Below are 14,508 nucleotides of genomic sequence, written 5' to 3'. Positions count from 1 at the left end.
TTAGACTAGTGTTTAATTTTATCTTTTTTTTCTAAAAAAATTACTCCTAATTACAAAAAAAACAGGTACGTCAGTAATATACCATCGCCACATAACGTTAAAAAAAAAAATCTTTTAGAGAAATTAAAAGGAAAAAAGTTATTTGACAATTGTATATTACTAGATAAATATCGCCGATTACAAAATTTCGAATATAAAATTTAATAAAAAGAAAAAAAAAATTACGATTATTATGGCAGTGACGTTTAATATATACGAACATCAACGTTTTCCCGCGAAAAAAATACGATGACAGATTAAAAAAATAATTGAAGCAAAAAAAAAATTAACACATTAGTGTTAATATAAATTATTAATAATTATTAAATTATTAATAGTGTTCATAATAATAACAATAAATAATATTTTCAATAAATTAATTATACCTCTGGTAATAATTATAGCCGTATATATTTTTTAAGCTTATTTAGCGTTTCATAAATGTGTGCGTCAAGTTGCGATTGACTTTTAAAACGCTTCCACGATCGATCGAGCTGAAATTTTGCACCAACCTGTTGCAGACAATAAAAACGAATATACATAAAATTTGATTTCGTTTAACTACATACATTAAATAAAAGCTTGCTTTAACAAAATAAAGTTATTTATAAAATTTTCATCGATTTGTAATTATTATAAAAAATCGATTACAAAACGCACTCGTAGCATCATTACTAAGATTAAAAAAATAAAATAAGTTGCATCTTAAAATTTATCGATAAATTAGTGATGTGTTTGTATATTGCTTCCGATTCCATGCTAGAATTATTATTGCATTTAATAATAATTTACAATTTGATTATAAAAAAGGATAAAATAAAATTAAGTATATTTTATTCTAAATAGCTTTATCACTAACACATTTTATTGCTTAATATTAAATATTACTATGTAATTATTAATAAATTCATTTATATGGATGTGACATAATTATTATAAATAAATATATGAAAAAGATATTTTTAAGCGATATTCTTACGTAATTAATTTTTAAAGTGACGAGACTTATGAAAGACGTTTTTTTAATGTCACTGAAGCGTTGCTGGCATGTAACTGCACAAAGTACATTGTATTAAAAAAATTAAGTATGATTTTTTTTTTTTACGGAATTTGCAATTTATGAATAGAGCAAAAAACTTTAATCTACATATCGAATGTCGTATTTTTGTCTATGGTGTCTTTTTTTAAATCTTTCATTAGTCCCTAAATTATGTTTTATATACAGCATTAGAAAATATACTACTAACCTACGTATGGTGTTGTGCTTGTCAATTAGGCGATTCATTGATCAGTCGAAGTAATTAAAATATATCCTTAAATTAATTGTTTGTTGTTAATTTTGTTATTGGATTAATATATTTTTCATTTGCTTAAAAGACAAATGACACAGATGCAAAAAAATTACTACTAAGCTGTCAATTTTGAATTTATATGTTTTTTTTTTTAATTTAAACGCGCTAAATCCTTGGCCATTATGCGAACACGAAAAGTTATGAAATTTTTAAATCAGTGTTAGGTATAGAAAAGTGTGTTAATGACTGTGGAATATAAAAAGACTTCTAATTATTATAATATACTGATAACCGGTATCCCTCAGTGTTAGCAAAAAAGCTATGAATAAAGTTGCTAACACTGTTCACAGCTGTGCCTGGACCACACACTCGTGTAAACAAGTGAGTTTGACGTTCGGGCATAATCCGAGCAGGGTTGTGGATTAACGGTTTTAAATTCGGTCTTATTACAAAAGATAATTTCAAAGTTGATCATTTTCTATAACAGATTGAATCGAGTTTGCATTTAAATTTTGTGTAGCGTGTGCTTAGTGAAAAAATGCCGGCTTCTTTTGGTCATTGGTAAAAACCGTATGGAAATTCGGTAGTTTAGAGTTTTGTGAATACAGAGAGACGCGGCGGGGAGGACATTGTTTACTAGTGCGTAGTCATAGAAAAGAAGCATTGCTTCTTTCGATTTTGAGAAGATAGACAGACGTGGTGGGGATGACATTGTTCAATAGTATGTAGTCACGGAAAAGAAGCATTGCTTCTTTCGATTTTGAGAAGACAAACAGACGCGGTGGGAACGATATTGTGTAATAGTGTGTAGTGATGGAAAAGAAGCATTGCTTCTTTCGGTTTTTATAAAGCGACAAACTAAGCTCAGTAACAATATTGGACAAAGCTCAAACAATATATGTTTTAATCAGAAGATTACTCTTTTGTAATAAGATCGCTTGTTAGACCAATTCATTTGTAATCAGGAATTATTGTATATATTTTCGATGATTCGTTTGTTTAAATAATATATTTATTTTGTTCACAACGGTTTCATAATTCGTAAGTACACTGTATCTTTCAGATAAGGGAAAATTATATACCGAGTTATATGATAAATACAGACGATGTTTAAGCTCTTGAAGTCTTAATGGAGTCTGCGCATTACACCGTAATATTCCATGAACGTATCAGATACGAAAACAAATGACACGTACAACAATACCTACTTGAATCTTTCAACAGCGTGTCTCACCCCAGCATAACGATTTTAGTGACTGTAAAAAGTATTTTTTGTATTGGAAAATATTCGCCGACAACTTTTGACGGTCAACAATTGTCGGTGTCGATACGCTCCGTGCATGACACGCTATGTTATTTTTAGTCTGACAGTATCATTGAATAACCGTGGTATTACCATACACGTCTGCTGTTTAGATCTCCAAATACGCTACGGATCAAACTGTACTGGTGATTTGATCTTAATTGAAGTATGAAATATAGCACTAACTCACTTTCTATGTCCCTATAATTAAATTGTCATTTTTAACAATGGACGTCCAAGTAAATATTCGCCTATATTCATCTCAAACAACACGACGGTTTTATAAATATTTTGAAGTTTAATCAAGTAAAAAAATTTCAGGACTTGTTATTTGCTTGCGGTGATCGTCCGTGAATTTTTGCGTGAAACGAAGTTGTGTTCGTACGGCGTTTGTGTTGCTTGAAAACTTCTTGAGATCTCGAAATTACTTGAAACTTCTGAAATTTTGTAATGGACTTTCGTATTTACGGGACAAATTTTGTAATGTTATTATTTCTATATTCATATGAGGTGCATTGATTTTGATGACGTGTAAAACGATTTTACATTTGGCTCATTATGAGCTAGAATACAAGTTTACTGATACAAAAATTATATTTGAATCGATAAAAACATAGTTTGTATGTATACGTGGACTGTTATTGCTGGATAATATATTTAATAGGTAACATATGTTAAAGATAAACCTAAGCATGTGTATAAAATTTTAAGATCAAATTTGTGATTTGTTTTATTTCTAACGTAAATGCCAAGTTTCTTTTTCATTTAAAAAACCTTTTTTTTTTTAAATGTTGATGTTTAAACTAACGCCTAACCGTTTAACGATTATATTACTTAAAAAACGTCCTAAGTCCCATATTGATTTCTATACATTTAATTTACAACTAGACAGACCATTCTCGAATTAATAATATTACTTATTTTTGAAATCGTTTATAAAAATTTGGGACAATCCTTAAAATAAATGATTTTTGACTGACTAAAGCTGAATAAATGACGGGCATTCGTTATAATAATGCTGTGTATGACATTTCATGATCATGAGTATTCCTATGACAAAATTCTGTCATAACCTACCACCGGCCTCTATAAACTATATATTACAAATAATAAAAAAATATATAAACAAAATAATTATCACAATAAACTTTGGTTTTCTCCGTCAATCAATTGGAAAACAGATTGGTATTAAAATTGGAACGTCAAAATTCGAAATGACAGTTGCGGTGAATCCCCAATCATCCGAGCAGGTTCATATAAAAGGCGATGGCGACGGTAAACATTGTCATTCGATGGGTGACCGCTGACGAGAACATCGGCGACAGTTCGTCCGCGTGTACTGAGTGAGATCCGCCCAGTGTATGAAATTGGAAAATATCGCTGACCTGAAATGATAAAATTCTTGTTGTTATATACAAAAACGTTTAAAATAACATAAATAAATAATATTACTGTGTGATTTTAGAATAGATATATATGTGGAAGTTGTGAAATTTCGTCAGGTGATCCTGCAAATGTGTATCCAACTATTCGCATTGGAACAGATTGATGGAAAAAGTTCCAACCGTCATTTCAACAGGAAGGCTTTGACCTGCTTCTTTAAGTTCAACTGAAATCCTCCCTGCACTAGGGCGGAGCAAATAATTATCATTAATTTTTTTACAAGTTAAGTATCCGTGATTTGCTGATGATGGGAACAGATGCATTTCAAGCATAATAAGTTCCAGGGTGTATGCAGTGCTCTGGAAATCTCCCATCTTCAAAGAAGACATTTTGATGGGACATCGGCGAGGCACTTAACAAGGCTCAGATTTTTTGCACACACTGGGTTTATAGGTAGGATATCCAACAAAGATAGGATATCAGCCTCGGTGTCATGAACTTACTTCATTCCAACCATATCTATTCTTCGCTTGGACAATTGCTTCGTACACCGCTCCCGGCTCTAATCCTTTAAGCTCGTGAGTCACCCTGTGCGTCAAGGAGCCCGCTGGTTCAGGAGCGGGTATGACAACGTCGTGCCAGCGACCAGGTTGTTGAAACGATTCGTTTATCTGCGGAGATAAATGTTGGAATACAATTCAGTAATCTTGTTATATGACGTTACTTGAAAAATCATATTCGTGTTTTGGTTTGAAGGGAAGCAAACCGGAGTACTTTTACATAACATCTGAGTTGATTAAAGTCTTAGTTTAATGGATTTTAGTTGTTCTTACAGGGCACAGATTATCTAAGTTCTTATGGAGTTTTTTTATGGTAAGTGGTCACCACTGGTGGTAAGAAATATTAACCATTCCTTACATCACCTATGCGCCACCAACATGGGGAAGTAAGATGTTATATCCCTCGTGCCTGTAGTTACACTGGCTCACCCTTCGGAACACAACAATACAGAGTACTCTTATTTGGCGGTAGAAAATCTGATGAGTGGGTGGTACCTACCCAGAAGGCTTGCTCAAAGCCCTACCACCAAGTAAAATACCACCAAATAGTTGTTAAGATTAATCAAAGAGGGGTAACTATATGCAGTAGTAACGTAACAACGGATACCTATAACTCAACTTACCATGATGGGAAAAAGATTCCGGAAGAAGGGAATTGTACTCAAAGCAGATAGCCAAATAAAGTGTTTACAGTTTATGAAATACTAGATGTTGCCTGTGGCTTAACTTGGATTTTAGCGGTTGGTCGTCAGGTGTTCAGTATAAAGAAGTAGCATTTGTCCATCCTCGGGGTTCAAGCCAAATTCATACCAAATTCGGTTCAGCAATTTGGCCATGAAAGAGCAACAGACAGACAGACAGAGTTACTTTCGCATTTATAATATTTGCATAGATATATGCCATCTAAACTCGACTCTTTATCTTCTGACGACCTCCGTTGTCGAGTAGTGTGTACACCGGTTTTCATGGGTACGCCACTACGAGGTCCCGGGTTCGATTCCCGGCCGAGTCGATGTAGAAAAAGTTCATTAGTTTTCTATGTTGTCTCGGGTCTGGGTGTTTGTGGTGCCGTCGTTACTTCTGATATTCCATAACACAAGTGCTTTAGCTACTTACATCAGAGTAATGTATGTGATGTTGTCCAATATTTATTATTTCTTTAACCCCAAATCTGGATTTTTATGAAATAAAATAATCTTTCTGCTATATCTTAACCAATCAAAGGAGGATCAAAGAAATCATCTGACAATCTAGATATCAACACGAAAGAAAAAACAATCAAACTTAACGATCTCTCGAACCACTAAAGCAAATTGAATACTGCGTTGCGACTAAGAGAATTATATTGTTTTTGAATTGTTTTGGACTTGATCTGCTGTGAAAACGTACATCAATGGTCGCTTCGTTTATCCTTTATTGCCGTACTCTTTGATGTATCTTTTATCTTCCCTTTGAGATTTTAATCTATCTATTTCTATTTGATATTTCATTGTTATAATAATAATAATAAACTGACAAGCTTTTGTCAATTGTATTTGTATTGAATTAGGTCTCGAGATGATCCAAAAATGCTAGTTTTTAAATTTAGAACACCTCCATTTTGTCTAATTTGATTTGTTTTACTTGAAAACGGATATTTACCACGTTTTTTATTTTTATTTGGTGGAGCTCGATATTTCGACATTATCTACGAATGTCTTGTTCACGAGACTGACGTTTGCGGGTAGATGTTGACGGCATTAGAAGTGTCCATATCGGACTACCCCCTTTCTCGTACGTTTGCTGCGTAAGCACGGGTCACCACCACCACTGTCACTTTCACCCCGACTATTTGTTTTATGTGCACTCGACACTCGATCCCGTGTTTTACAAACGAAACTCACCGTATCGATTCGCAATTTTTTTATATTATTGTTCGAGGGTTTGCATAACTTTATCACAGGATTCCATACTTAGGACGGTTGAAACCACCAATATCGAAATATCGAGCTCCACCAAATAAAAATAAAAAACATGGTAAATATTCCGTTTTAAATACTTGTAGTAATAAAAATGACCATGTTAATTTGTTTTGTCCATGATTTGCTGATTACTTTTTTAATTATTTAAAATAATTAGGCAGCCGGTAGATCGATTATCTAATGATAAGTTGCTCATAGACATTAACACCTTCAGAAATATTAACCGTTAAATTTACATCGTCAATGTGCAGTCAAATTGATTTATATACTATAAACTAAGATGTCCCTTGTGCATGTAAACTCTCCTCCAATTGCAAGAGGACAAAAGGTTACTTTTACTCCTTCATCTATTGGAATAGGATATAGTTAAATTGACTGAGGGTTTATGAACCCTTCAAAATACAAATCGGAACGCAACAGTACCGCGAAGTGTTACTTAGCATCAGAATACGTGATGATTGGATGGCATCTACCCAGAAGAACTTTCAGGAAGCCCTAAGCCCTAAGGGATATTGTTGGATACATACCGCGAGCTGTCTGTAGAGTAGTCTCAGTTCGTCAAGTGGTGGGTAGCTGTCAACGGAGAAGGATAACGTATACGACGTTCTGGATCTGGCTAGAGGAGGAGATGTAAAGCGAGCTGCTCCAGGTCTCCCCGATACTTCGACGTGTTGACGAGCTCTGCCAAGGCTGTTGTCGGCTACGCATCTGGAAATTAATATGACGTTCCCTTTATGACATATTGCTTATTAATCTTAAACAGCGTCTATTGTAGAATTGTAGTTTTGTGGTTTCCGGTTCTCGTTAAGTTGTAAGTAAAAAATTCAATGTTTGTACTGAAATTTTGTATGAAAAAGCTGGTTTCTGAATCGCGCTTGCGTTTGGTTCGCTTCAATATATATAGGTTCTCGACAGTTGTATTGAAAGTAGTATTTTTGGAATCCAAGAGCCGAGATTGCCCAGTGGTTAGAACGCGTAGATCTTAACCGATGATTGCTGGTTCAAACCCAGGCAAGCAGTAAGCACCACGGAATTTTCATGTGCTTTATTTGCGTTTATAATTCATCTCGTTCTAGGCCTCGAAGGAAAACATCCTGCATGTGTCCAATTTCAACGAAATGTGGATCCACCAACCCGCATCGGAGCAGCGTTGTGGAATATACTTCTAACCTTCTCAAAGGGAGAGGAGGCCTTTACCTTATTAGTAGGAAATTTATAGGCTGTACATGTACATTTTGGATCACGTTTTTTAACAGATAAAATAATTCATTCATCAACCAACATAGTCGAAAGGTGTCGGAATAATGTGATCATTTCATAAAGAAATTGTGCATTTAACGGTTACAAATTCCATTTATCAAAGCGGCTATGACCAAATTCGAAGTCAACTTTATTCAAGCAGGCTTTAAGAAGCACTTTTGAATATTCATTTAACAAACTATATTAAGTGAAGCTACCACCGGTTCGGAATGCAGATTCTACCGAGAAGAATCGTCAAGAAACTCAATAGTTACTCTTTTACCCACGGGATAAGTACAGTAAAGGAGTAATCACGAGGAACATATATTATAAATATAATATATATATATATATTAGGTTAACTTACGTGAAATTTCCGAAGTCTTCGGGTTGCACGTTGGCAATGAGCAGGGTGTGGTTGTTACCTCGAACTGACATCGTCACGCGTTCCGATGCAGACAGCGGGAACGAGTTCTGGTACCAGAGAACCTGTGGAGGGATATGCGGTACTTAAGTATGTATATATGTAACCTTAAAAGCCTTCATGACCATGTGAACAGAAATCCCACACGACCGGAAACAGTTCAAGCGCACGCAGAAATGAAACTTCCCATCGGAAACGTGACATATATGTATATTTTTTTATGATATAGCTAGGCGGACGAGCAAATGCCACCTGATGGTAAGTGGTCACCACCGCCCATGGACAATGGCGCTGTAAGAAATATTAACAACTCCTTACATCGCCAATGCGCCACCAACCTTGGAAACTAAGATGTCATGTCCCTTGTGCTTGTAGTTACACTGGCTCACTCACCCTTCAAACCGGAACACAAAAACACTGGGTACTGTTGTTTGGCGGTAGAATATATACCACAAGTTAAATAAACAAGATGACGATGGAGACTGATGGCATACGAGAGCCTCAGACGTTTCCCATAAAAAATGCTATATTAAAACAAATATATGAACACAAACCTCAGCTGGTGGGTCGGCTAGGACGGTACAGAGCAGCTCAGCGCGGTATCCTTCCCCAGTGTGAACCCACGATCTTTCCACTGTGATCTCTGGAGGATCTAAAACAAGAGGAATTTACATAATGCATTAATATGAATGAGGACCACGTTGTGAGAAAGGTTTTGAGAATGGATGTGGATGGATATAGAGGTAGGGGACGACCCAAGAAACGATGGATGGATTGTGTGGAAGACGATATGGTTAGAAAGAATGTTACTCGTGAGATGACGTCCGACAGAGAAGTATGGAAGAGGACATGCACCGACCCCGAGTAGAATTGGGATAAGGGCAGGAGGATGATGATGTACTTACATAAATATAAACTAATATGATAAATGAAAAAGTAACTCAGTCTGTCACCTTCACGCTTGAAGTACTGAACTGATTTAGATGAATTTTGGTAATGGTGATAGTTTGAGTCCCGGGAAAACATATAGGGTACGCACTGTACGCACACAATTTTTTTTTTACATTTTACAATTGAATATTTTTGAACGCTTTCTGGGATCATGTAGAAACGTACACATTGCCCAAAAAAAAAGAATTACTAACCCTGTGTAATCGGGTACTTGGAGTAACAAGTTTATTCTTGTTCCTAGTATTAATAGAATGTGCGTCACAATTTCTGGAAAAAACATTTATGTTTTTGCGTACATACATAACATTATCGAGAAGCGTAATTCATTATTTTCATTTGTTTAATATTCATTTTGAAAATCATTTGAATAAACTTACATAGTACTTGCAGCTGGAATTCCGTGACTATTGGCGGTCCGACGCCATTGTCCACGGTGCACGCGTATTTCCCGCTATGCTGACGCTCCAGCCTGGACAACTGAAGCTGGGCACCTTCCCCCAAACGAGTACTGGTCTCGTTCTTGAAAATAAAATTGCTTAACATTAAGTTGTGTTTAAATAATACATTTGCAACAACGACAAATAAACATAAAATCATACACACAACACATTTGATACCTTAAAGTAATTTACATGGCTCTTTACTTTGAGAAATTATATATTTTTGTAGTTAACATTTTGAGCCGGCATCGCTTGGGTAGAATAAATAATTTTAAACAAATTTTTGATTAAAGTTTATCATTTTATACTTGATAAGCTTCTATAGAGTCTACCGTACCCCTGCACGAAATTGTTATTTGGAACGCATCCGTAAACGTCAAACATGGCCGCCCGTTGAACTGTCATGTCACTGAATTTCATGGATTTAATATAGAAATATCTTGATTATGTGAATTTTGCGGATACGTGTTGTCAATTAAAAAAATCATTATTTTTTAACGATCTAAAATAGTGTCGAGATAGATTTCGATCGGGTCTATAGTGTACTTGGACGAAATTATGAATATAGATTCGAGTATGTTCACAAAATCACTTTTGAATATTTATACAGTGTTGAATAAAATGTAAAGCTAACATCGGTTTGACAAGTAGATTCTACCGAGAAGAACAGGCAAGAAACTCAGTAGTTACTGTTACAATAAAGTACAATTAAATTTATTCATATCCTGCCTAGAAATCAACAAATTTTAAGTCCACGCTTTTTTATATTTAATATAATCTTGTATTGAGTAATATGCCTTCTTTATCGAGGCCAAGTTAATAACTGTAGAATCTTATTGACGAAACTAGTACCATATAACACTCACCAACTTATGCCAAATCACTGACGGTACTGGGTTGCCTGATGCTCGGCATTCGAGGACTGCTGCTCCGCCTCGTCTGGCAGCCGCATGTCTCGAGTCGGGTGAGGCTCGAACGCTTGGTGGCACTAGAACTTCCACCGTGTGCACTTGATCACGTGCCACGCGGTCGGATATCTGACACACATAGTCCCCAGCGTCCTGTTGGTGAAATACGTTTAAATATAATTCATAGTCTTATAATCAAAAATGAAAATATATCAAAATAAATCGCTTCGAAAATAAGCCATTATTTCTTGTAGTAAGTAAAGGATAAAAAAATGGTTCTTGTGGGTTATTTCAAGAGATAGACGTATACCATCACGAATTTTTTTGAAGACCTTTTTAAGGTGTACAATACTGTAGTACATTATTTTGATCTATCTCCTAGGGTTCAGCCAGCGTTTGCAATGTAAGCGCAAAAAATGTGTCTATTTACTATATCACTTCAGAAACCTCAAAAATTATCATTGTTACTATACTATATTGTGCATGTATTATATATATAAACCTTTCTCTTGAATCGATCTATCTATTAAAAAAAACCGCATCAAAATCCGTTGCGTAGTTTTAAAGATCTAAGCATACATGGACAGACAGCGGTGAGTGACTTTGTTTTATACTATGCAATGATGATATATCATGGGATCTAAAATTGCGAGTCCTTACATTATTTCTGATGCCTTAATTAAAAAAAATGTCCCGTAGAAAAGGGCTATTATATATGATTTATAACCTGGACCCTAAACCTTCACTAAGCAGTGAATTAAAGGAACTCGAAGTATTGATCGCTGCTTTTCAATACAGACTTGATAGTGTGATGTATGTTTGTAAAAATATATGATTTTTTTGGATATATAAATACACGTTATTAATACCATGAACAGTATAAAATTGTTACAGGGTTAGTAATTCGGTTTTAGGAGTATGTATAAATTTTTACAAATGGATCCTAGATAAATAAATATAAATAAATATATAAATATCGGACAACATCACATACATTACTCTGATCCCAATGTAAGTAGCTAAAGCACTTGTGTTATGGAAGATCAGAAGTAACGACGGTACCACAAACACCCAGACCCAAGACAACATAGAAAACTAATGAACTTTTTCTACATCGACTCGGCCGGGAATCGAACCCGGGACCTCGGAGTGGCGTACCCATGAAAACCGGTGTACACACTACTCGACCACGGAGGTCGTCAAATTATAAAATCAAAAATAGATAAATGCCAAAATTGTTTTTATTTCTTTTTTTTTAAGTGTTCACCACCACCCTTAGACTAAGACGCTGTAAGAAATATTGACCATTCCTTACACCACCAATTGGTAACTAAGATGTCACCCTTCAAACCGGAACACAACAATACTGAGTACTGCCGTTTGGCGGTAGAATATCTGATGAGTGGGTGTTACCAGACAGGCTTGCGCAAAGCCCTCCCACCATGTGATAATTGTTCAAACAAAGCCGTTAAAGAACTTGCGTGTTCTAACGATCATTTTAACAACAAACACTTCATACCCTTGGGAATGAAACGATCGCCTCCAGGCTCTCGTGACAACCAAAAATCCAATTTTAAGGAATTACTAATAATCCTATTAACCCCAATTAGGTCTAAAGCTTGGGCGAGAAGTTGACGACGAAAGCCAAATCAGGATCGAACTTGCGACTTTTTGAATCGCAATGTGAGCATATTTTCAATAATTTCGATGCGGGAAGTATACACAGTTGCACGAACAGCGCGGAACGTCGTCAGCGCGGTTCCTAATGGACGCTGATTCAGATCTCGCTGTATTGCAGTTTTAAAACGATCTCCGTGCTAACCACATTGGATATATTTGTAAAACAATTGCAACCTCCTTTTAGATGTTGAAATATTCTGAAACGCGTGCATCTTAACCGACGATCTCGGGTTGAAACCCAGGCAGGCACCACTGAATTTTCATGTGCTTAATTTGTGTTTATAATTCATCTCGTGCTCGGCGGTGAAGGAAAACACCGTGAGGAAACCGGCATGTGTCTAATTTCAACGAAATTCTGCCACATGTGTATTCCACCAACTCGCATAGGAGCAGTGTGCTGGAATATGTTCCAAACCTTCTCCTCAAAGGGAGAGGAGGCCTTAGCCCAGCAGTGGGAAATTTACAGGCTGCTAATAATGCTAATATAAATAAGATACTCATTTGACTAAACCTTGACTAATATTGTAAATAGGAAAGTAACTGTGATTATTACCTTATATCATTACCATATTTTACCCCCTCGAGGGATGAATTGAAAAGTCTATGTTCCGCTGGACTCGAACTATCCCCACACCAAATTTCAGCTAAATCGGTTCAGCAGTTTAAGCGTGAAGTGGTGACAGACAGAGTTACTTTTGCATTTGTAATATCAGTATAGTTGGACTCTTAAACATTAAACACGTGCCCGGAACTGATTATTTTAATTAATTTTAATAGTTTAAAACCGTTTGATTATTAAATTAATAATATTTAGTGAATTTTGAGATGTTAAATTGGTCTGAAATATTTCACCTTCCATAAATAGGTGTTATATTGAATGAATAGTTCCCCCACCCATTTCTGTTATAAAAGACCGAACGCCCGCCGGTACCGTCAGGCTTGTTCGAGCCGTCGAAGCGATCGGACCTCCTCAGCTTGGAATAAATCAAAGAAGAATACTTCCTGCGTTTGATTTAATATCTTCGAGGATTGAGTCCAAACCCTGACATTCGTGACGTCAGCAAAGCTGAGACAAGCTACTTCGTAATACATAGTAAAAAATAACATTCTTTCTATTGAAAATGTAATCTTAGTTGATTATAAAATATCATCATTCCAGAGATCTTACGATTCAATTAAGTGATACGAATTTATTATTACTGTGATCATTTTCAACATGAAGTCGAAGACCCATTCATTTTTATTCCCGATAAGACTTAATTAATCAATGAATCTTATTCATTTAAATAATACTTTTTTGAAAAAAACGCCTGGATTTAGGCTCGGGTCTGATTGAACACTAATTGTGAAACAGCATTGTAAATCTGTTAATTTGAAAAGAGCAACTATGCGAGTATCTTGCCGTTTCTTCTCGCTGGAGGCTGTATCCGAAACGGTGGTAGTGTTTAAATATGATTCAACGCTTCATTGTGAAGTTCTCTTGAATAATACATTTGATTTGATTTGATTATGAGATTATAAGAATTAGTGCAACTTTGGAAACGACATTACGTCAAGGCGTCAGATTGATTTTAAACTGTTCACTTTTGGCGGGGAGCAGTTAAATATGGTCAATATTCGTAAATCAAAATGTTTTTTATGATATAGGTTGGTGGACGACCTACTGGGCCACCTGTGAGTGGTCACCAACCATAGACAATGGCGCTGTAAGAAATATTAACCATTCCTTGCATCGCCAATACGCCACCGACCTTGAGAACTAAGATGTTATGACTCTTGTTCACGTGCTTATTTGTTTACAGCGACTTTAGCCAAATTATTTATAGACATTTTATTGGCAGTATCAAGATTATTCAGGATAAGTGGGCGTATATTCAAACGATTTTATATATGAACGATCCACAGATTCAGTAAGTTTTTAATTAAACAAATCAATCACAGAGATATATTCGCAATAGTCATCAATATCGATTCGTAATAAATCACTGAATCTATTACAAAAGTATAAAGATAATGTTGGAAATTAACGATTCGTCGCGAACTCGGTGCGCGGGAAATCTTGAATGTAACTGTCGATCCAAGATGGCTGCCGCGCTACGACGCGACGCTTCACTAGAGCGCCGTTAACTCCCATTGACGCTCTTTTCCAACCAGTATGAATAAACAAGATGGCGCACCATGAGCCGTTATATTTATAAAAAAGAAGCGAAACGTCAATTTAGCGCGGCTAATTATCAATAAGTTCACAGTGGTTATAACCACATTGCCATAATTTATTACAGCTCATTTACGTTACATTGCCAGCCGTAAAAATACAAAACGAAAATG

At 35.6% G+C, this 14,508-nt stretch overlaps 1 protein-coding gene across 1 annotated transcript in view; it reads right to left on the bottom strand.

The window, feature by feature from the left end:
- Positions 1-3,432: 3,432 nt before the first annotated feature.
- The window catches only part of LOC113393731 (igLON family member 5-like), a 43,318-nt gene continuing 32,242 nt past the window's right edge, over positions 3,433-14,508 (bottom strand). Inside the window, exons 5-11 of the mRNA XM_064220156.1 lie at positions 10,459-10,653; positions 9,530-9,671; positions 8,756-8,853; positions 8,145-8,266; positions 7,066-7,246; positions 4,521-4,688; positions 3,433-4,019 (exon numbers count right to left, since the gene is read on the bottom strand). Coding sequence (XP_064076226.1) covers positions 3,873-4,019; positions 4,521-4,688; positions 7,066-7,246; positions 8,145-8,266; positions 8,756-8,853; positions 9,530-9,671; positions 10,459-10,653 — 1,053 coding nt within the window. The 3' untranslated portion in view covers positions 3,433-3,872. The remainder of the gene's footprint in view (positions 4,020-4,520; positions 4,689-7,065; positions 7,247-8,144; positions 8,267-8,755; positions 8,854-9,529; positions 9,672-10,458; positions 10,654-14,508) is intronic.

The sequence above is a fragment of the Vanessa tameamea genome, chromosome 31, assembly GCF_037043105.1.
Source record: "Vanessa tameamea isolate UH-Manoa-2023 chromosome 31, ilVanTame1 primary haplotype, whole genome shotgun sequence".
NCBI lineage: Eukaryota > Metazoa > Arthropoda > Insecta > Lepidoptera > Nymphalidae > Vanessa > Vanessa tameamea.
This window is presented reverse-complemented; position numbering and strand designations above follow the sequence as displayed.